Source organism: Lepidochelys kempii, chromosome 17 (genome assembly GCF_965140265.1).
Source record: "Lepidochelys kempii isolate rLepKem1 chromosome 17, rLepKem1.hap2, whole genome shotgun sequence".
NCBI lineage: Eukaryota > Metazoa > Chordata > Testudines > Cheloniidae > Lepidochelys > Lepidochelys kempii.
In genome coordinates this window covers 478,996-502,436 of record NC_133272.1, presented here as the reverse complement: position 1 = coordinate 502,436, position 23,441 = coordinate 478,996, and the positions used below count along the sequence as shown (strand labels likewise).

Genomic DNA, 23,441 nt, shown 5'->3' with positions numbered 1-23,441 from the left:
CAAAGCAAGAAGGAAAGTTGTCCTGGCTGCATGTATACCCTTCCCCGCAGCCTGCTTAGCCACCCCTGTAGTGTTAGAATCTTATCCTTTAATAAATAGGGCAGCAGCAGCTACCTCCAGAGCCCTATGCGGGCAAACAATGGTCTAGGGTTAACACGGCTGTGTCCCTAACAGCTTCTCCAGAGCAGCGGCTGGGCTATTGACCTGCCCTGACAAACCTAGTGTAGACTCCAAAGCCTGTGTCTTGGCTGAGTATGGCAGGCTGCTGGTTCCTAATCTCTGCAGCCTCTGGGATTTGGTTAGCCCCTAGCTCTGCCTGTGGCTAGATCTGTTACTTTTTGAATGGGATTGTTACCCATCAAGTTAGCATACACGGCTGTCCCTATTGCTATGATCATTGTCATGAGCGAGCCCTGGCCCGACCCTCCCATGAGCAGGGCTGCACGATGCAGTCTGTCCCTGCCTATGCTGACCATGAAGCTGTGCTCTGCAGTGTGTGAGCTAATCTTCCTTCTGCCAAGGCCTGGTCTTGGTGTCAGCAGCACCCCTGTCTCACTTATCTCCACTAGCAAAGAGCCCTTCCCTCTCTGTTCTGTGGCTCTGCACTGTCATGGCCAGTGGGGGAAGGGGAGCTTTCTACCCCCTGTAGACTGAACTGAGACATCCTATTTAGGTGATAGATCTGAGGAACTGTCCAAGATTGAGGTATCATTAGAGGAGGTTTTGGAATAAATTGATAAATTAAACAGCAATAAGTCACCGGGACCAGATGGTATTCACCCAAGAGTTCTGAAGAAACTCAAATCTGAAATTGCAGAACTACTAACCGTAGTCTGTAACCTATCATTTAAATCCGCTTCTGTACCAGATGACTGGAGGATAGCTAATGTGATCCAAATTTTTAAAAAGGGCTCCAGAGGTGATTCTGGCAATTACAGGCCTGCAAGCCTGACTTCAGTACCAGGCAAACTGGTTGAAACTATAATAAAGAACAATATTGTCAGACATATAGATGAACAGAATTTGTTGAGGAAGAGTCAACATGGTTTTAGTAAAGGGAAGTCATGCTTCACCAATCTACTAGAATTCTTTGAGGGGGTCAACAAGCATGTGTACCAAGGGGATCCAGTGGATATAGTGCACTTAGATTTTCAGAAAGCCTTTGACAAGGTCCCTCACCAAAGGCTCTTAAGCAAAGTAAGCTGCCACAGGATAAGAGGGAAGGTGCACTCATAGATTGGTATCTGGTTAAAAGATAGGAAAGAAAAGGTAGGTATAAAATGGTCAGTTTTCAGAATGGAGAGAAGTAAATAGTGGTGTCCACCAGGGGTCTGTTCTGGGACCAGTCTTATTCAACATATTCATAAATGATCTGGAAAAAGGGGTAAACAAAATTTGCAGATAATACAAAAGTACTAAAGATAGTTAAGACCCAGGCAGACTGCGAAGAGCTACAAAAGGATTTCTCAAAACTGGGTGACTGTGCAACAAAATGGCAGATTAAATTTAATGTTGATAAATGCAAAGTAATGCACGTTAGAAAGCATAATCCCAACTATACATATAAAATGATGGGGTCTAAATTAGCTTTTACCACTCAAGAAAGAGATCTTCGAGTCACTGTGGATAGTTCTCTGAAAACATCCACTCAATGTGCAGTGACAGTCAAAAAGGCTAACAGAATGCTGGGAATAATTAAGAAGAAGATAGATAATAGGACAGAAAATATCATGTTGCCTCTGTATAAATCCGTGGTACGCCCACATCTTGCATACTGTGTGCGGATGTGGTTGCCCCATCTCAGAAAAATATACTGGAATTGGAAAAGGGCAACGAAAATTATTAGGGGTATGGAATGGCTTCCGTATGAGGAGAGAGACTGGGACTTTTCCGCTTGGAAAAGAGATGGCTGAGGGGAGATATGATTGAGGTCTATAAAATCATGACTGGTGTAGAGAAAATAAATAAGGAAGTATTGTTTACTGCTTCTCATAACACGAGAACTAGGGGTCACCAAATGAAACTAATAGGCAGCAGGTTTAAAACAAACAAAAGGAAGTATTTCTTCACACAGTGCACAGTCAACTCGTGGAACTCCTTGCCAGATGTTATGAAGGCCAAGACCATAACAGGGTTCAAAAAAGAACTAGATAAATTCATGGAGGACAGGTCCATGAATGGCTATTAGCCAGGATGGGCAGGAATGGTGCCCTTAGCCTCTGTTTGCCAGAAGTTGGGAATGAGCAACGGGGATGGATCACTTGATTACCCGTTCTGTTCATTCCTTCTGGGACACCTGGCACTGGCTGCTGTTGGAAGACAGGATACTGGGCTAGATGGACCTTTGGTCTGATCCAGTGGGGCCACTCTTATGTTATCTTATGACTGTAAGAGCCTGGGGGCAGGACTTGTGTCTTGGAGTATTTACGAAGCACAGAGTTTTCCAAGTAACTAGGTGCTGACTCTGTGTCCCTCTTCCCAGCTCCCTGCAGCTGAGGTGGGTGAATAGGACCCCATTGCCATTAGTGTCATTCCTGCTGTTAAGTGCAGAAGAGGCCATTCCTGACCGTGGGGAAATCCCAGCCTTGATAGAATCCTCTGCCTCATAGTTACATCCAGCAGGGTGGGGCTAGGCCAGCCCAAAGCATGAGCAGCTTTGGGTGATGATGAATGTGGAAGAGGAAGGCCCATCTATGAAGCTTGAGCATGTGAATTCTCAGTGTCCTATAGCCAAGCCTCCACCCTTCCCCTAATTGCTTCCAGGGTCTGCGGTGCCCTGTGTAGCTGGGCAGCCCTGCGAAGGGCTAAAGTGGACTCCTCTTTTCTCTGGGGATGCCTTGGTGTGGCTGATTAACGCATCTTGAGGTCACCAGACTCCAGTTCATCTTGTTTAAAGCAGGTTTGGGTGATGAGTAGCAGAATGAGTAGCAGAATAAGTGGGGACAGTTGCATGAATGGATGTTGCAGTGTTCTGTCTGGCTGACTGGAAAAGCTCCCTTAATGCTTCTTTCCACTGTGTCCCTTTTGTGCCAGACACACACACAAGCAATCTCATCAATGGCTGTCTGCCATCTTGCACACTTTATGTGCTAGCTGGTGATTTCCAAGGGTTGGGAATCTGTTTGTCTGACGGTTTGCATTTTCTTGTTCTCTGCTTGCTGGCAGCAGGGAGCATGGTGTCTTTTCCCTACACTCAGCACTGGCCTTTACTGTGCCTTGTTACTTTGTCTACTTCTGGAGAAGCCAGGTGGCCCATGTTAACTAAACAAATGCCTGTGAGCCATCTGTAGCCACCCTCCTAGTGTGCCATAGGGAGAACAGCAGGATTTTCAGAAGAGCCCAAAGGCATAAGTTTCATTGGCTTTCAGTGGGACCTGAGTCAAAGTCCCACTGAAAAGCAAGGAGACTTAGCCCTTAAAGGTACCCTCATTCTGCAAGTGAGGGTGTGATTGTAATACAGATAGGCATCTTCCCCCACCCCAGCTTTGATCTAGCTAACAGGTGTTAAAACAGTAGTGAAGATGTGATAGCGCAAGCTAGCAACCAGAGTACATACCCAGGCTCCTCTCTGCACTTGTACTCTGGTGGTTAGTGAGTGCTGAAGCCAATGCTGTCCCCTCTTCACTGCCAGGGTGAGCTGTGCCAGCTAGATGTCTACCTTTGCTGTCAGTGTAGACCTCTGAAACAGTCACTGAGAGTGGGATTTTCAAGTGTGGATGCTGCTGAGAACCCCAGTGGTGGTGCCCATCACTAGCCATCTGACAGTTATCCTTTCCTACTCCTACGGACCCCCATGATGCTGTATTGGGCCCTGCTAGTAGCAGTGCGAGGCCCGGTGCAGCTGAGCTGCTGACATTTTCAGCACTGTGTGATTGAACCCTGCACAGAGCAACACTCATTGTTGCATACAGAGGCCCATTTACAGTACGGCACCCTGCAGAGCTGACTCCAGGGAAGCAGAATTGGTGCCAACTATCATGCTGTCTGGAATGGTTCATGACTGAGAGCGCCTATATCAGGGCAGACACCCCGAACTGGTGGTGTGTTCTATAGTGCAGTTTTACCAAGCCAGTAACAAATGTGAACTGCAAAAAGAAAAGGATTATTTGTGGCACCTTAGAGACTAACAAATTTATTTGAGCATGAGCTTTCGTGAGCTACAGCTCACTTCATCGGACGCACCGATGAACTGGATCACCTTAAAAGTCTTACTGTGGAGTCATAGACAGTCCCTTTACCCTCTCCAGTCGATCTTGCCATCCAGACAAACTGGACTTAGTGGTAAATGGTCACTTACACCAAAAATCACACCATGTTTATGTTGCTTCCAATCCTGAGAGACCAGTCACTTACCAAGATCAACTGGTACTCTTGATTCTATCCCAAAGACAACGCCTATAGTGTTGTAATAAACTATCTAAAGGCTTATTAACAAGAAAAAAGGAGAGTTATTTACAGGTTAAAACAAGCAAATTTATACATGCAAATGAGTTACCATCTAAATCCTAAGAATGACAGAGTTGTAGTGATCTCTTTTCAAAGTGTCTTTCCAGGCAGACCCAGGTGGCAGCCTCTGGGGATCTCTGGCTTTAGTTTAGATCTCTGGCCCTTCAGAGTTCAAACAGCCAAAAAATGGAATTTCTTTTTGTCAGGGATTTTTGTTCCTGTCCTGCAGAGTTCAACAGGATGGGGAGAGTTTGTCTCCCCTTCATGAGTGTGGGGGAACAATCAACAAAGTCTTTTATCCTCTGATGGTCCACCATGGTTTGTCTGGTATCTATGCTATGGGCCTTCTTTTGTTGGGCTGGAGATAACACCTCATGCGGCAAACTAGTATTTCAGTTGCTAACGTTTCTCTCCTGACTGGGGGGGGGGTTACAGTTTCAGAGCAAACATTTTTAGTTACGGAATTAAATATTACCTTTACAACAGGGGCTATAGATACTATAAGTGAGAATAATACATGAAGCAACATACAAGCATTTCATAGAGTCTAAACTAAATACATTCTTATAAAACTAATCCCTATTTGGAGCACAACTAACATATAGGTGACCTGATCTGGTCTCCAGGTATGAGGTTGTTGTCAGTCCTTAGCTAATGCCTGCAGCCTGGGCAAGAGATGGCATCTCACCTGCTAGTGTAACACTAACAATGGTAAGAAATTTCTTCAGAATTTCTCCAGCTCACCAAGGAAGGAGGTACTCTGGTGCTTTACCTGCCATCATGGGGCAGTCCAAGGCCCAGTCCCTCACTACCTGGAGTCACTTACTGTTCAGCTGGCTCAGCTAGTAGAAAGCTGGGTGTGTGTGTGTGTTTGTGTGGAGTGGTTAGAAGAAAGTATTGGGGACTGAGAGGACACTGGCTTCTGCTCTGGGGTGAGCCCTGAATAGGACCCCTTTGCCATTAGTGTCACAGCGATCATGGGAAGGCCCTTTTAGTCACCCTAGAGCCAAACTGCCCAGGTGCTGAAAATGCAAAGCTGTGCCTGTGGAGGAATGTGTGTGTTGTATTCTGACCCAAAGTTGGGTGCGTATAATTGTAATGTGAGGATTAACAGGTTGTTGTCCCAAGATCAGGCCTAGTAATTATCATATAATTTGGGAACCCCGATGTGCACAGGTGCAACACTCACACGATAGGAACGCTCTCTATATATTTACAAATATATAATTTATTAAAAATTTAGCAAAGTTATATACTCACTTAAACTCAACAAGGCAGAGAGAGATAATACAGAAAGTACATTTGGACAGCCATACTTACACTCTGGAATGTTAACCATTATCTTTCTCATCACTGTCATCATCCTCATCTTCCCCAGTGGCCATCATTCTGTCCCCTCCCAAGGTCTACATCTCTCCAGCCCATCTGCTGCCCCTGGGATGTTACTTTTACAGTAGGTTATGCTCATGCTGTCACGTCCAGTGCATATTCAGTAGAGGTCCTTATTTGTATTTCCTCCCTTAAGGTGTCCTTTTTTTATAGGTTAGTATATGTATGATGTTACCCTATTAGCATACACATCAGTTTGCTGTCATGGCACCTTTGTGGTTGGAGGTTCTGTTCAGAATCTTCTGGATGCTGATGTTCTGTGCTGGTGTCAGCTATGTTCTGTGGGTGGCTGGTGTCCGTATTCTGGACAAAATTCCCTCTTGCGTGCTACTTTCAGTTTCCTGTAACTTATGAGTTAGTTAAGTTTATCTATACCAAAGGTTATAGGGCTCAAGCCTCACACTATCCAGTAAAGCCAAATCTTAGAGGATAAAAGCCTGTAGGTTCCTTGCATTACTACTAAATATAATAAAGCAGGATAACAAAGCAATGAATATAATACAGGTAAGCTGGCCCACTGGGCTACAGTGTCTGGCTCATTTGCTTACATGTGTTTAAATATTTAAAAAATAAAAACATTGTGACCATCACTGTCATACATCTATACAGCAACGTGAACGCTGAAGAGTCTGAAAGTGCTTTGCTGTCGGAGGCACTCAGGAGATGAAGTTTTAACGTTTGCAAAGTGCTTTGTAGGTGAAGAGCACTGAGCGTAATTGTGCTGAGTGTAAATTGTGATTCTGTATGAAATTTTGGAAAAGAATTTCCGTACCCACCACTAACATGCAGCCATTGCTGAGAGTGGAACAATGGTGCTGCTGACTGTTCATTTTGAAAGATCACCTGGAGTAAGGAAAGAGCAGCTCCTGACTTTTCCCATCCCTGATGAACTTCTGTGGATTGTTTGGGGTGGTAGAAGATGGAGTAGCTAGGAATCAGGGGAGAAAAATAATAAAGGGGAAAAAACATAGGCTTAATGGCAAGAAGAACGTCCCGGTCAATGAGAAGCATTGGGCTCTGCCATGGTCCTCCAGGAGAGGCAGTGGAAGCTCTGTTGCTAGAGACCCTAGACCAGGGGTGGGCAAACTTTTTGGCCTGAGGGTCACATCTGGGTGCGAAATGGTATGGAGGGCCAGGTAGGGAAGGCTGTGCCCTGCAAACAGCCTGGCCCCGCCCCCTATCCGCCCCCTCCCACTTCCTGCCCCCTGACTACCTCCCTCAGAGCTCCCCACCCATCCAACCCCCCCTGCTCCTTGTCCCCTGACTGCCCTGACCCCTAGCCACATCCGGGACCCTTGATCCATCCACCACCCCCCCCCCATTTCTTGTCCCCTGACCGCCCCCTCCGGGGACCCCACCCCCTGTCCAACCCCCTCTGCCCCCCGGGACCTCCTGCCCCCTTACCATGCTGCTCAAAGCGGCAGGACAGGCTTGTTGGAAAACCTGGGAGGTGAGTGGGTGCAAGCAGCACTGCTCGTGTGGCTGTGGGGGAAGGGAGACAGCAGGGGAGGGGCCGGGGACTAGCCTCCCCGGCCGGGAGCTAAGGGGCCAGGCAGGACAGTCCCGCGGGCTGGATGTGGCCTGCAGGCCATAGTTTGCCCACCTCTGCCCTAGACTGTAGGAAACAATCCTGCCCTGGCTCCAAGAAATGGACTGGGTGGGACCCAGGATATCTTCTCTAGTTTTTTCAAATACTGTGACTGCAGTAGCTATTTAATAGTCACATAGCAGCCCTGCCCACCAGTTTAGGGCAGAAAATGAAGGAGAATCCTTGTCCAGCTGAACACGTGGGAGGGAGGAGGGAGAAGGTGATTGCTCTTTGGAACTTGGCCAGGATCCTGGATCACATCCAACACCTTTACTCTTGCAGAGTGCCCTGGGATCTGCACTGGGCACACGTGGTCAGGGCCTCAGTTCTGCACTGCATCCACAAGGCAGTGTCCGATGCTGGACACACTGGGGGCTTTTCTAGGGAACAGCTTCCAGAAATCAAACCCTTCTGGAGCTGAATCTGGCTTAGGGTATCCTGTGAGCTGGGCAGGATTCCCATGATGATTTGTGTGATAGGGCTATTGCCCTCCTCTCCCCCATATGCGTATCATTTGTGGTTTGGGTAGAGGGATCTGGCATTCTCCTTTCTACTGGTATGGTATGAAGCGTAAGTGAGCAGATCAGAGGGTTTCTGACTTACCAGTTCTCTTCTCTTTTGCACCCTAGTGATGAAGATGAGAGTGCAGATTGTGTGGACTCTCAGCCACGTGAATCCAAAATCAAGAGCTTGTAAGTTTGCATCCGATGTGCTGATCTGGGGAGGTATCCGTATGGTTAGAGGAATAATTAGCCCTTAGGGCAGAGGTCCCTAAAGTGTGGGGTGTCCCCCCCCAGGGACCTTCCAGGGGCACGGTGGGTCTGGGCCAGCCTCCACAGGGGGTGGGGAGGGAGTGCCATCCCCACCCTACCCCTGAGCTCTGCTATGGCCCCACCCCCAGCCATGCCCTGCACCTGGCTCCATCCCCAGCCTCGGCATGGCTCCACACCCAACTGGGGGCCTGGCTGCGGCTCTGCTCCTGCCCCTAGCCTTGGCCCCTGCAGTGGCTCTGTTCCTGCCCTGGACCAGGGCATGGGGTCGGGAGCAGAGCTACATCCGGCTGCCGGCCCCCACAGAAACCCAGCTGCGGCTCCGATCCTGCCCCAGCCTCATCCTCTGGCTGCGGCTCAGTTCTTGGCTTTGCTCCTGGCCCCAGACCCATCCCCATCTGTGGCCCCAATCTCAGCCCCTTTCCCCTCCCCACTCCCCTCCCGCTCAGACCCATGGCCCCCAGGCTGGGGGAGGGGGAGCGGAGAGGACGGGTACAGCCCTCAAAAATTTGGGAACCACTGCCTTAGGGCATTATAAATGACTATAGTACCCGTGAGGCTTTATCTGTTGAGCACAGTGGGCTGAGCACTGTACGAGGAGGTGCAATCCCTGCCCCGAAGAGTCGGCACCTTCGTACGGAGGAGCTAGTGGCTTGCGCACAAGCAGTGCATCAGGGGCTGGTGTGTGTGTCAAGTGCTCTGAGAAGCCTGCTCCAGACTTACTATTCTGATTCTCAAGCCCTAGTGTGATTTGTTGCCTCCTCCAGGGTCAGTGACAGTCACAAAGCAGCCCCAGCCTATATCACACAGGTTCTGGAGTGCTAGGCAGTGCTTAAAATATGTGTGTAGGTGAGGGGGAGGGAGGGGTATCACAGACCTGGCAAAATATTAAAAAAAAATTAAATCTAGCTGAGGGACACACTTAAGCACCGTCTTAGCAAAGCTGCTGCTCCCAGATTATGACAGGCCCCTCACTTTTTTTGGACGTTACATACTGGCCCCAGGTGTTCACAGATGAACCTGTCCTTGGTGCTGCCAGGTGTCTCCAATGGACAGTGGTTCTGGCAGCAGCTCTGGGGATGTCGCGCTCTCTTGTGGGAAGTTCACTGCCCCTGCTCATCTACTCTCTTTCTGCTTTTCCTGCAGTTTTGGTCTGTGGTATCACAGCAGCAGCAAAGACCCCCACAACCCAGGCTGCTCAGGAGTGTGGGAAATCATTGACTCACAGGATGTGCATTTTGAGCAGGAGGAAGAGAACAAACCCACACATGGCTCCCCTAACAAAGTGGTGCCCCCTCCCTGACCTCAGTTGAGCAGGATGCCAGCCTATGGCACATCAGCAGCACCTGCCCCTCCCAGCCCTTCTCTCAGAGACAATTTCATGGGAGGATCGGTAGCCTCAGCTCCATTAGAAACGTTGGTCCCCCATTGCAGCAGTCAGCCCTGGAGATGCAGCTGCACAAGATGCGGTGAAAGCCTGATGTGTGTAGGGTTAGACAGCTCTGCCCCCAGCCAGTGCCCGCACCTCATTTGTTTTCGCAGTTCAGATGTCCCAGTCAATGCCCAGGCCCCATTCACACTTGCAGCTTGGCCCCATCAAATGCCTGTAGCCCATCCATGCTTGTGGCTCAGCCCCCATCGAATGCCTGTGCCCCATCGGTGCTTGTGGCTCAGCCCCTGTTGAATGTCCACTCCCCATCTGCTTGTGGCTTGGCTGCCCCACCCAGTGCCTGCTTTGCACCTGTGCTCATGCCCCAGCTGCCTCAGCCAATGCCTATACTGTCTCTGTGCTCGTGGCTCGGCCACCGCAGCCGGTGCTTGGCCATGCTCTCTCTTGGCTGCCCCACCTGAAGTCTGCGCCTTATCTGTGCTTTCACCCCAGCTGCCCCAGCCAGTCACCCGTGCTCCACCTGTGCTCATGCCTTGGCCACTGCTGCCAGCACTTATGCTCACACCCCAGCTGGGCTGCCCTAGCCAGCACCTGCATCTGCAGCCAGGCTGCACTTGCAGCTCAGCTCCCTCATTGCTGGCTGCTGCTCTCAGGCAGGCACTAATTTTTCTACCATAAGTGTATCCAAACTATGGCTCAGTAGATGTATTTGCTTCATGATCTCACGGCAGGACACTGCAATGCACTGACCCCAGAGAAAAAGTGCAATAGAGCCTCTGGTCAGGGCTTTTCTGTGTTTCACTAGGAACATGTAACAGTGACTAGTGCATGGCACTGGTAAGTGCTAAGGAAATGGAGGTGTTTTAGTCTCTGGGAGTTTCTCTATTATTGGGGTGATGGGGAGCTCTCTTGGATATATTACTGTCTGGCTTTAGAATTGAGATCAGCACCAGAAATAAATCCTTTGAGTGTTGCTCAAAGCACCTGGCATGGCCTGTGCTTTCTTCTTGCTCGTGTAGGGACTCCCAGCTTGACTGGACTGGCAGTGTCCAGAGGGAGGCCCCTCCCTCGGGAGACTGAAAACCATACTGCACACAGCACTAAGAAATCTCCAATAAAGAACAGTCCTCTCCTGGCTGAAGACATAGCCCGGGCGGGAGTTAATGGTTTTGCCATCTCTGCTCTCCATGGTCTTGAGCCTACCGCACTGCTCTATGCTCCTGTTTCCTTGGGAACTCTGTCAGGGATCAACTTCGGAGGCTGCAGGAGTCCAGCCAGCACTGCTTTACCTGGTCACCACTTCTGGTGCACAGCAGAGCCCCCAGACCATGTTCCAGCTCCCAGCCACCATTCTGGGATAGAACTGGTTTTGGGTGGTTTGGATTTGTTGTTCCCTCGGCTCCTGTTCTGTGAGGAGGTAAAAGTCTAGGCCAGCGCCTGGAAGTGCCCTGCCCTCCCTCCTTCCCTTGTAGCTAGGAGTCTCCCCATGGACTGAATGAACCTCCTGACCCCCTCTAGGTCACCGTGCAGGGAAAAGGTGTTTCCTGTGAAAATGCTGACAAAATGAGCCTGTGAGACAGCAGGATGGGCGATTGCCGGAAACGCTCCGGTCCCTGCTCTGTGCTTTCCGCAAACTGGCTCCTGCCCAGTTAAAAGGGCAGAATTGGGGCATGCTCTGTTCTGGCAGCTCTTCGTCTTGCCAAGGATTGCAGTCCCCAGTAGAGCCCACAGGGCATTGGAGCCTGGCAACACTACTGATATTCATGTGGTACTCCAGGCCCGGTGCCAGGTGGAGGAAGGGCAGGGGGAGGGAGGCATGAAGTGGGAGAGGCGGGGTCTGCCGTTGAGTGGGGGGTGGGTGGGATGTGAGGAGATGGGGGTAGAGGACATGATACTCGGTGGAGTGGATGGGGGCAGGCTGAGGTGATGTTTGGGGATGGAGGGTGGGGAGCTTGGCTTTGTCCCTCTGATTGCTCCTGTGGCAACTATTAGGCTTTGCCAGCAGCAAGTAACTTTCCTCAACATGATGCTGGCTCTAGGGGCTCCCCTGTTTCTACTGCTGCAGTGAACGGTGGGATACAGCGTTTGCCCTGCCCCCACTTCCCTTCCCACCCCTTCTGGCTCCTTGGATGTGAGGGATTTTTTCGCCTCCTGCATTTCCTCAGGAAAAAGCAAGGAGGAAATTTGAGGCCAAAGAGGGGGTGAGGCAGAAACTGAGAGGAAGACCGACAGACAGAGCCAACCGACGGACAAGAAAGCTGCATACAGCCCATGCCTTGGCTTGGAAGCCCCTTGTGGCCAGCATCACCCTGTATCCAGACCCAGATGGCACAGCTGCTGCTGTTACTCTTTTGTCTCCATTTCTGGCCATGGATTGGGAGCTCTGCTCAAGAGCTGGACCCTAATGGGAGGAATGTGTGCAAGGCTACCAGGTAGGTGTCCAATACCTTTCTTTACCCACCTTCCCCTTTTGCTCCATACCCGTCTCAGAGCGCCCTTCCCACAACAGGGCAAGAAGAAGTAATTCTGCTGCAGAGATTAATTCACTGTCATCTTTTGACTAACATACTCAATAGAATAAGCTCCCTGAGCTGGAACTATATGGCCCAGGGATAAATGTGGCAGCACAGAGATCTCTGTGAGATAACCTTGTAACCTTGTGTTCCTTGTAACCACACAAGGAAAATATTCTTGTTTAGTAGCACAGAGATAGCTGTGTGTGCGAAGACGGGATCACATGGAGACGTGTGTTTGTTGAATGACACAGTGATAGCTGTTGGAGGGGGGGAGAGAGAGGGATCAGACAGGCAGAGTAGTATGCATCTAATAGCACAGTTGTATATTGGTGTGTGAGAGGGATGAGGCAGGCAGAGGTGTGGGTTTGTTTAATAACACAGAGATAGCTCTGTGTGTGTGTGTGTGAGAGAGAGAGAGGGATCACACAGGCACATGACTGTTTAATAACGGGTAGCTCTGTATGAGAGGGATCACACAAGCAGAGACCTGTTTGTTTAATAACACAGGGATAGCTCTGTGTGTGTGTGTGAGAGGGGATCACATGGGCAGAGTAGTGTGTATTTAATAGCACAGTTGTAAATCTGTTGGTGTGCGAGAGGGATGAGACAGGCAGAGGTGTGGGTTTGTTTAATAGCACAGAGAGAGCTGAATGTGTGGGTAGGTTTAGTTTTTAGTTTTATATCTCAGGTGGTGTCAATATACTCAGTGCTCCACGAGAGAGTGAGACAGTCCCTGTCCCAAGGAGTTCACTGTGCAAGATCAGGGTGAGAAGGAGAACCCCATGTGTGAGCTGCGCATCCGCAAACTCTGTCTCAACATTTGTGTTGGGGAAAGTGGTGACAGACTCACCCGGGCAGCCAAAGTGCTGGAGCAGCTCAAAGGCCAGACTCCTGTCTTCTCAAAGGCTCGATATACTGTCAGATCCTTTGGAATCAGGAGAAATGAAAAGATTGCTGTTCACTGCACGGTTCGTGGGGCCAAAGCAGAGGAGATTCTGGAGAAAGGCTTGAAGGTGTAAGAATATGAGTTGAGGAAAAACAACCTTTCAGACACTGGGAACTTTGGCTTTGGAATCCAGGAGCACATTGATCTGGGAATTAAATACGATCCCAGCATTGGCATCTATGGCCTGGACTTCTATGTGGTTCTGGGCAGGCCAGGCTTCAGCATTGCTGACAAGAAACGCAAAATAGCTCCATTGGAGCCAAGCACAGAATTGGGAAGGAGGAGGCCATGCGTTGGTTCCAGCAGAAGTACAATGGGATCATCCTTCCTGGCAAATGAGCAGTTCCAGTTACGAAAAATGCTAATAAAATTTTCTAACGTTTAAAAAAAAAAATAGACAGCAATTAAAGCCCAGAGAGCACCAGGCCACCATGTGGTAAGAAGGCAGAGTACTGCCATGGTTTTTACAGAGTTTTAAACTGTAACTACGTAAAACTAACCTCATGGTATCACAGTATTCATGAGTCTCTGGAACTGAGGCAAATCCGGCTCCCTAACACCACTTTCTGTTACATGCTATGAGTTAGATATTATCCATCAAACAAAAAGGGCCTAGAACTGCCTGATTTCTTTGCCTGGGATTGCTCTGTCTTGTGAACTCAGTAGGAGACTCCCTGCAGAAGCCTCCTATAGACCCTGTCTTCTGGCCTTGGTACCCTCTTTCTCAACCATCGTGGTATTGTCTAGTAGAGTCTTTTATTACTTGGTGGCTGCTGGCTGCTATGCAGCTGGCTGCTACCAGCAAGGTGAAAGAATCTAAAGACTTGCATGACTCCGAAAAATAAGCTGTAAACACTGCGTGTCTCGTTAAACACAGGGAGACAACACTGACAGAACCAGTCAGGACAGCCTTAGTGCTGCAGCCTGCTCATGACTTCCTCCCGTTCCTCTGGTGTCCTTCCCAGGGCAATGCTTCCAAAGGCATGCCCATCCTTCAGCATGTTCCAAGCTGAACCTTGGGAGAGGTGCTTCTGGCTGATCCTTAGTTCCTCCTAGATTATATGGGCTTTAATGCAAACATAGGAGCGTTCTCTCAACCCCAGTATATTGCCCCTTTCATGAGCCCTTGCTGCCCAACACCCTGCTCCTATGCTAACAGATCTCTCCCTTCCCCAGCCTCTCTGCAGGTCTGGTATGCTGCCCAGGTTGGAAACAGGAAGGCAGGGAATGCACAGCTGGTGAGTCATCAGTGGCTTTACATCTCATGCCTTTGTCATTTTGACCAGCCGTTTCAGGCTGTTTGGTGTGTGCATTTCCTGAATCTCAGTTCTTTGTTGCTCAGAATCCAACAACATTTTGGGAAACTGCTTCTTCCCTAGAGGCTGAAGGGTGTTAATTTCAGGTGCAGAATATTCTGCTGAGGCGTGATGCAAACCAAGGCAAGGGTTGCAGAGCTATAAGGCCTCTCGTGAAGTGCAGCTTTGTGCCTTATCGCATCTGTCCAGCTGCACTCCAGGGTTAATGTAGGCTGAAGCAGGAGGGGGGCACTCAGAGCACCAGCAATGCTGGTGGGAGAGCTTCTCCCCCAAGCTGGGGAGAAGTGGTGGGAAGCTCTCGTTTGCTCTTCACAGAAAAGGGGAGCCATGCTGCTTTCCGCCCCATCCCATTAACACTTGCTCAGATGAATCTCTCCTCAGGATTTGCTACAGAGCCCACCGCCCCAATATCTAAGTGCTGCATGAGCTGTTCACTCCATAGGATGTGAGGCAGCCATTTCTCCTCAAAAAGCCTCCCAGAAGCCATCACCTGTAGGTCATTTCTAGCCTCAGTCTCAACTTCCTGGCTGAAGGCCAGGGCTGGGGCCAGTTGGAGCAAAGTGTGTCCCAGGCACCATAGGGCTTGGAGCAGAATCCCCAACCTCTCTCTCTCTGGAGCCCACACATGAGGGCACATGGGGGGTGCTGATTGGGAACTGGAGTCACTGACAGGCTAGGTCACTGGTCCAAATCCACAGGGACAAGGACCTGGAGGCCAAAGGGCCTTGGCCCCTGGCAGCTCCAGAGAAGCTGCAGGTGCCCAGCCTATCTGCACTTCCTCTCCCTGGCCACGTGCCTGCCAGCAGCCTTGTGCTGGGGGAGCCTGGCTCCTGATTAGCTTGTTCTGCTGTTGACAGCGTGGTGTGAAGGGGAGGATGCTTGCAAGATGGATGAGGTGTGTGTGAGACCCGGGATCTGCCTCTGCAAACCTGGCTTCTTTGGAGCCAACTGCAACTCCCGTGAGTATGGGCATGGAGGGGCTGGTAAAGAGGGGGGAAGGGCAGACTCTCACCCTTAGACATACAGAGAATCCCCTGTGATCTCAGAAACTCTATCTGTGACACAGCGCTCACTGCACCCATCAGGACATTGGCTGGGTCCCAGGAGGTGAGCTCAGGCCAGAGGTCCCAGCATGATGGCACATGGTCACAGTTAAGTGCTCCAAGTGCCCAGCAGCCCCTTGGCCCATCCATGAGCACAAGCAGCTACATCCACATGTTACAGCATAGCAGAGACAGTGTTTGGGGCATGCTGTTCTGATGTCTCCTCCCAGTTGGGTGTGGGGTGTCTCTTTGGTAGTCCCCGCTCCTTAGTCTCCCTACTGCATAGGACCTACAAGGGCCTACCAGCCTGTGCCCTTCCATGGCTTACACCACCCCATAGGGAAAGAACACCAAACCCATTGCCAGATTGCTCTCCTCCCTGTGGCACAGAGACTCCTATACTCCTGCATGTTGTGATCTGGTATCTGTCTTGTTCCCTTTGTAGGCTGCCCTGACCAGTACTGGGGCTCGGACTGCAAGAAGAGCTGTTCATGCCATCCCAATGGGAAGTGTGATCCTGTAAGCGGCCAGTGCACTTGCAATGCCAACCGCTGGGGAGTACTCTGCCAGTTCCCATGCCAGTGTGGACCTCATGGCCACTGCAGCACCCTCACTGGAGCCTGCCAGTGTGAGCCAGGCTGGTGGGCACCGAACTGCAAGAAGCAGTGTCTGTGCAGGCTGGCCAGCTCCCACTGTGACCCTGTCACAGGGCAGTGCATCTGCGCCCAGGGCTGGTGGGGTAGGAGATGCAGCTTCAGATGCACCTGCCACCTCTCACCCTGTGCCCAAGACTCAGGCAGGTGTGAGTGCAGGGCTGGGTTTTGGGGGCCATTGTGCCAACATCATTGTGACTGCCTGCATGGGAACTGCAACCCTCTTGATGGGCATTGCAGCTGCAACCCTGGCTATCAGGGCAGGAGCTGTGGGGATCCTTGTCCTGCCGGTTATTACGGATCTCAGTGCAGATACAGGTAAGAGGAATATCACTCTGCGTGCTTGTGATAAGGTATAGTGCCCTAAGGTGACTGCATGAGTCTGGGGCTGCCTAGGGAGTGCCAATGCCCAGAAGCCCGTGTTCCCTGCTGGGTATGCAGGAGTTTAGGACCAGACTGGGTGGAGCTCAGGGAGTGGGCAGCTGATGCTTGTTAGACTGTAGGGCGCAGCTCTTTCATATAAAGGGACTGAGAGGAAAGGGGCAGCGAGGATTTGGATTGGCTGCCCTATTCATACTCTGGGAGAGGTGTGGGGAGATATCATTTTGTGAGCTCATCTCCTGGCTGGTGATGGAGAGGCTTTCCTGAGCCAGTGGCCAGGGAGGTCTGGCTGTGATCAGCTGAGGAATGAGGCACAGGACTGTCCCCCATGGGAAAGTCTTGTAGACTTCAGTAGAAAACTATAGATAGCTCTTCTGTAGGCTGATTCAGGGCCTAGAGAGGAGGATCTCTCTTTCTTCATTGCATTCAATAGGTTTTTTAGAGTAATAGCTACAAAACCCTGTTAAATTCCAATAAGATCTCATGAGATGTCATCATTCCTGTTAAACTCTGTAGCATGTTTCCACAGGGGTAAGTGCAGGGACTATATCACAGCTGTACAGAGGGAAACCTCTGAGGAATGCCACCAGTGGACACCTGTCTCAGAGAAGGGGGCTGATGACTCTGCCATACTGCTGTGTGTGGAAGCACTGTGGATGGGGTTTGGGAGGGCTGTGCAGGCTGTCAGTGACCTGAGCTCTTTTGAGAGCAGATTGCTTTGTTCCCAGGGCTGTTGCTGGTGGGAGCATGCTCTGTTTGGTCTTGGCTGTGGAGCAGAGAGTACAGTTCTCTTCTCCCTATTTCTCTGCCCTATTTATTTTGGTTTGGGATGTGGGGCCGCTGTTCCCCCAGCTCTGATGCTGATTGTTCCTTACACCCCTGACTGTGCAGCTGTGGGCACTGCAAGCAGAACCAGCCCTGCTCTCCTGTGGATGGGTTCTGCCTGGCATGTGACTCTGGCTGGAATGGTACCCTCTGTAAGAAGCTGTGCACGCCTGGATACCATGGGGAGAACTGTGCACAGATGTGTCCCAGCTGCCGACAAGGGGAGGCCTGTCATCCAGAGACAGGGGCTTGCTTGAATTGTGACCCTGGCAAGACAGGACCCAGGTACGGACCCCTCTTTTTCTGTGTGATGTTTGCCCTGTGGAGCTCAATTCTCTGTTGTAGCAGACATCCTCTGTCCTCAGGTTTCCTTGAGCGTAAAGTAGAAAATATTTGTTTGAAAGCTTCATTCACAGTACGGAAGCTTAGATGCTGTGTGATGATTGTCCATGGATAGACGGACAGCTGTCAGACAGCTGAGCTAGGGATTCTGGGTGGAGACCACCCAACATGCATTCAGTGGTACAGCCTCCCTTCTCGCCAAATGTGTGCAGAGCAAGGCCGTGTTCAGACACACTAGGAGGTCTCTCTGTGTGCTGTCTGCAGAAATCCTGGCGTCAGGTGTAATACCAGAGAACAATGAAAATAAACAGCAACCAATCTCTATTCAATATTTGTCTTGTTGAGGTCAAAGAGCCCTGAGGTCAGAGACACCCAGTGCATCCCCAGCAGGACTCTACAACACAATGAGCCGCATATATTTACAGGCTTGTCTATGGTTCCCTTTCCTGTAGTATCTTCAGTATCTGAGCCTCCCACTCCATGAGTTAGGGAAGATTATCCCTATTTTGCAGATGGGGAACTGAAGCACAGAAGGGGTAAGTGTCTTTCCCGCAGTCACGCATGGAGTCTGTCAGAACCAGGAACACAACCCAGAACTCCTGGGTCACACTCTAGTGCCCTAACCACCAGATCACCATTCCCATCCTCAAGTAAGATTAGCAACAAGTCAGGGCCCTGTGGCACAACATTAATATCAGTGCAAATGCAAAGCAGGCTCTGCACTGTGACAGAGCTGCTAACCCTCAAACTAAGCTATAGCCCCTCTGCATTGCCAGCCTCTCTCCCATGAGCCAGCAGCTAGATTCTCCCCTCTCTCTGCAGCTGTGAAGCATCCTGCCCTGCCGGAACATTTGGAGATGGATGCAGATTCACCTGTCCAGACTGTGTTAATGGGAGCTGTGATCCAGTGTCTGGGGAGTGTATCTGCCAGGCTGGCTATTGGGGCACCAGGTAAAAGCGAGGGAAGCTGCAGTGGGCAGAGGATGGGATGTTTCCAAACGAGCATTTTCCATTTCTTTCTGTCTCTCCCCTCAGCTGCAATGAGACCTGCCCAGAGGGTTTTTTTGGAGCGAACTGTTCTTCCCCCTGCCGATGTCCAAGGGGCCCCTGCCACCCACACTCTGGGGACTGTGTGCTCAGTAAGTGATATCGTGCACTGTACCTTTTCATTCATTCCCTATTAACCAGATCTTCTCCTTCCCAGAGCAGAGAATTGGTTCCTTCTCTCCCAATATAAAACCACATAAGACACCAAAAGGTTGCTGTGGAAGCCAAGGTGCCCTCTGGACTCGGGCTGGTTCCCAGCAAAGACGCTTTGCACAGTGTCATGCAGTACCTCTACTGCCATACAGCATGAGCTTCCAGGAAACTCCCTTCCCTCTTCTCCTCCATCTCTGTAGATCAGGAAAATGAGCTCTTTCCTATCTCATTTTTGTGGCTTTGGTTTCCTTGTTATAACCCCTCCGCACTACCCAAGCCTGTTTAGCTGAGTGCAGCTATCATGCCAGATTCAAGTACCACAACAGTTTGGATTGGGATTCAAAGTTAGTCCAAAAACCAGAGCTCACGTTGTTTGAAGCTCATTGTGCCTCACAAGACCTTAATCTTGCTCTAGGCCTTTGATATTTCTGTCCCTGTGTCTTTGTTTCCATCCTGTAGCACAGGGTGATATTTTCATCCATAACATTCATCAGGAGTATGTCAGAGTGTAACTAAAATGATTAACTGTGTTTAGAGTTAAGGTGTTTCTCTGAGTCTGTCACATGAAATTACAGCAGAGAAATGGATCCAGCCTTGATTGTAAAGTCACTTGTTTGTGGGTAGATGAAGAATTGCTTGGTTTGTAACAGTTGATTGAAGGACATAATTGCACTATGGAGAAGCACTCTCACTCGGTTTATCATCCCCGTGTGGACCCAGGTTCTAAAAAATGTGGAAATGCATCTGAATAAAATACTGCAGGGGAAAGTTTGAAATTTAATAGGAGATTTAAGAAGGGTGATTCTGACCACATTGGTTAGTGCCAGTCAGAGGACTTTCACTTTCATCTGAAGCATCTGGCACTGGCCTCTTCTGAAGGCAAACAACTGGAATAGATGGCCCAAAAGGTCTGATCTTTGAGAGCAAGTCCTTATGTTCCTGAATGTGCCACAGTAAGTCAAAGACTCTTTAGCATAGAAAATGTGTCTGGAGTAGAGTCCACTTGACTTTAATGTACAGATACATTCTTGGTTGGGAATGGTGAGATCAGCACCTCGTCTTGCTTATGGCTTTGCTAACTGGGCTGTGCCTGGTGGAAATACACTCTCCTGTAATGTGGTATCATCAGTGTTATGCTGAAAGAGTGTACGGGAGCAAACAGCACTGAGAAAATCTTAGCCTGTCCTGAGCTCCTGCCTCTTCCTGGGTGAGGAGTTGGAACCCTGGGGCTCACTCAGAGAGACTGTCACTCTGCAGATACCAAAAGATGTGCTGGTTCTGTGAGCTGGGTGCTGGGTCTGGGCTGAGTTCCCCAACTGTCCTTATGATATGGAGCGGTATGAATGGGACGAGATTCGAACAGGACTGGATCTGTTTAGTACATTCTGAGACCACTGAGGCAGGTCCCCAGATCTGAGATCCTTCCTCCAGGATGGCTTTCCCAGTGCTCTGAACTTGCCAGCCAAGTAAGAATTTCACCTTGTTCTACACTGTTTCTCCATGCAGGATCAAAGCACCAGGGAGCCCTGATAGCTGGCATTCTCATCCCATTACTCCTCCTATTACTCTGTGTCACCTGCTGTTGCTGTTGCTGTGGAACCAGCAAGTTGGATGCCAGAGACAGGTATTACTAAAATGTGTCAGGTGCTGTAGAAATGTAGCTGCAAAGAGAAGAGCCACCTGCCATGGGCCATTGCTGCTGAACGGCCCTAGAACCGAGAGGAACCTTTTCTGGCCAATTAAAATTAGCCTCAAGGCAAATAAAGAGTCCTTAGCATCTTCATTGGGTTCTGTTGCCTGACAGGGAATTACTTGAAAATTTCAGGTTACTTCATTTTACTTATTTGACTCATGTAGCCCATAAATCAGCCCATGAGTCAAACTGCATTAGCGGATAGGTTGCAGGACTTGGTCAGAAATGGGGCTGCCACATGTGCAGGCTTCTCCCAAACTGATTCCAACTCCATTTCCCAGCAAGATAGGAGTGAGCTTTGTTTAATTGGAAAGCCAGTCATCTCTGCCACACATCTCTGTTCTTACTTTCCAAGGACGACTGTTGCTGATGGTGATGCGATCTCCAGAATGAAACATCACGTGCAGGGGGTGCTGGCAAATCTCAGCTCCACGTTACCTTGCCTCTCACTGAGTGGCTACAGACTCCCCCGAGTCACAGGTAAGATCAGGATTATTAGCACGGATCCCTGATTGATGCACTCTTTATTATGCCCTGCTTTGTCTGTGTCTTTAGAGTTCCTGAGGGTAGGAACTGTATCTCCTTACATTCATACTGTAATTGCAAACGAGCAAGCTGTGCCAGCCAGTTACCAGGTGACTGCCCCATGGAACATGCAGTCTAGGGCATCCCTGGTACAGTACAGACTAGAACACGTAGACCAGCATGTGGTCCTGAGAGCTGGATTGCTTCTTCCTCATAGTCTTGCTTCCCTTCCAGTCTCGCACCATGACACAGAGATTCCCTTCAATCCCAGCTTCATTGAACCGCCTTCGGCTGCCTGGGCCTCAGACAGCTCCTTCTCCTCCTCCTTTGACACTGACGATGGGGGCCCAGCTTACTGTGTCCCTGCCAGAGAAGGTAACGCTGCCCAGTTGCTTCACCATCTCCTTAGGACTCATTTTGAACTCTCCTTCCCTGTTTCCTTTGCTCTGTGGGGGCGAAAGTCATCCCTGTGCAGAGGGCCCAATGGGACAGAGGCCCTTTGCTTAGGGTGAATTTCATTCCATGTGTACTTGTGGGGAGGGATTTGCAAAGGACTTGTGTTACACACAGGCACCAATTATTTTTAGTTCCTTATTTTCCTTTCCATACAGGGAGGCTGAGCTCTGTTTCTGGCCTTCCGATCAGTTTAGTGTGAAATGGAAATATGCTGTGGTATGTGCCAGAGCTACATGTCCTCAGAAAACTGCTGATTTCACAACTCCCTCCCTCAAATAAGTTCAGAGCTCATTGCAGCTGTTTGTGCTTCCATAGCTGCTGCAGTTAAGACAGCTCCCACCCTGGGCTCCCTGTGGCATCAGTGCGTAAAACCTAACTCAGTACCTTACCCCACCATCCACTCTCATAAATCTAGAATCAAGTTTGGGAGTAAAGAAGTGCAGTGCAACCCCAAATGGTGCCAGTTCTGGATACTCTAGTCCCTAGAAGCCCCCAGTCATGGCGAAGAGGATAAAGGCCACATGCTCTAACCTTGAGCCCTGAGCTAAGGAGAAGCCTGTCGGTATGCTGGTGACTTAGTTCTTGGAAGCCTCTGTAGCCAAGGGAGAAGCAGCCTAACCCCCCTTCCCTTCCTTATTCTCCAGATGTTCCTGCAGTGGCAGGCTTTGAGCCTCAGGAAGGCAGCTCCAAGTGTCATGAATTTCCTGATGCATCAGCATTTAACTCTGAGGACGTCTCCCAGCCTTTCACCATCCCCCGCACATCCAGCATCGCCAGAGCCAAGAGGCCCTCGGTGTCTTTTGCAGAAGGAACTAAATTTGGCCCTCAGTGTCAAAGAGGCTCCATGGAGACACCAAATACCACTCGGAAGCCCAAAGCCCCCTGGGGTCTCACCAAAGTTCCCTCTCACCAGCACCATGCTGACCCAGAGGAGCAGCCCCAGCAGGGTGGGTTGCCAGGTGACTGTTACGAAAACCCAGAGCCTATCTCTGAGGCTGAGGATAGCCACCAGCCCTCCCCCAGGGGTACCTCAGGAGGCCACAGGATGCCAGTGTCAAGTGGCAGACATGTGGCCCAGAGAGTCGAGGCCCTTGAGGCAGCTTTGCATCCAAACACTTTGGATGTTAGAGGAAAGGAGCAGAATGTCACAACCATTTACGTGACTGTGGGGACAGCAGGGAAATCCTCCAAGTCCAATGAGAGTGCTGATGGAAGCAGAGAGGGGACAGTTCAGGCTGTACTGAAACGTTTGGGTAGTTTCCAGAGAGTAAAAAGGGCTTTCAGGGAGGAGCCCATGGTGAGGAAAAGTACTGAGAGCATCCAGAAACCTCCCCGCAGGGCCCTGAGCCCAGAGAGGGACTCCAGAGACATGTTCTCCCAGCCATCCCCTCCACACAAGGAGAGCTCCAAGACAACAGATCTGGAGCCCTGTGAGTCACCTGAGCTCCTCACACATAGACACCAGATAGATGTTCCTGTTAAGCGAGAACCTCTCATCCACACATCTCCTATATTTAAAAGACTAGTGGCTCAGGAAGGAGAAGATGAGGTCACAGGGGACCCCAAGAAGAGTGAAAGTTTTGAAGAGGCCAGAAGCCTAGAAACAAATGAACAGGCTGTTGTTGAGGAGGAACCCAAATACGAAAATGTGTCTCCAAATCGCTGTCCTTCAGACGAGTCTCCTGCCACCTCCCCTGACTATGAGGCCAACACTTGAAAACCCACCCAGGACCTAAATCCTGCCTCTGTTTCAGAACTGTGACAGTCATCACAATGGAGCTGTGGCCAGAGTGGGCAGTGCACCTTGCAGGGCAGGCCACGAGCTATTGAAGAGTGCTAGGTCTGCAACATGCCTGGTATTAGAGGGAACCCAGAATTTCACCTCCCAGACATGTCATGTGAACTAGATCATTGTCTAGCGTTACCATTAAATCTCTGTGACCCACAGGGTCAGGTTCTGCA

General features: G+C 50.1%; 2 protein-coding genes and 1 pseudogene across 4 annotated transcripts in view; all 3 read left to right on the top strand.

Annotated features, from left to right (window-relative positions):
- The window catches only part of RILP (Rab interacting lysosomal protein), a 19,399-nt gene extending 8,833 nt beyond the window's left edge, over positions 1-10,566 (top strand). For both annotated transcript variants that reach the window (XM_073315826.1, XM_073315825.1), the window contains exons 7-8: positions 8,053-8,115; positions 9,340-10,566. In XM_073315826.1, coding sequence (XP_073171927.1) covers positions 8,053-8,115; positions 9,340-9,496 — 220 coding nt within the window. In that variant the 3' untranslated portion in view covers positions 9,497-10,566. The remainder of the gene's footprint in view (positions 1-8,052; positions 8,116-9,339) is intronic.
- SCARF1 (scavenger receptor class F member 1) lies at positions 9,587-23,441 on the top strand. Of its 2 annotated transcripts, none has more exons than XM_073315818.1 (12): positions 9,587-9,675; positions 11,749-12,015; positions 14,222-14,283; positions 15,219-15,320; positions 15,850-16,375; positions 17,330-17,548; positions 18,428-18,556; positions 18,641-18,744; positions 20,312-20,429; positions 20,854-20,978; positions 21,258-21,398; positions 22,124-23,441. In XM_073315818.1, the coding sequence occupies exons 2-12, from the start codon at positions 11,855-11,857 to the stop codon at positions 23,194-23,196; spliced, it is 2,760 nt and encodes a 919-aa protein (XP_073171919.1). In that variant the 5' UTR covers positions 9,587-9,675; positions 11,749-11,854; the 3' UTR covers positions 23,197-23,441. The 2 variants fall into 2 exon arrangements, with proteins under 2 accessions (XP_073171919.1, XP_073171918.1); XM_073315817.1 differs by lacking the exon at positions 9,587-9,675 and adding an exon at positions 10,654-11,000.
- LOC140899680 (large ribosomal subunit protein uL5-like) lies at positions 12,442-13,429 on the top strand (annotated as a pseudogene).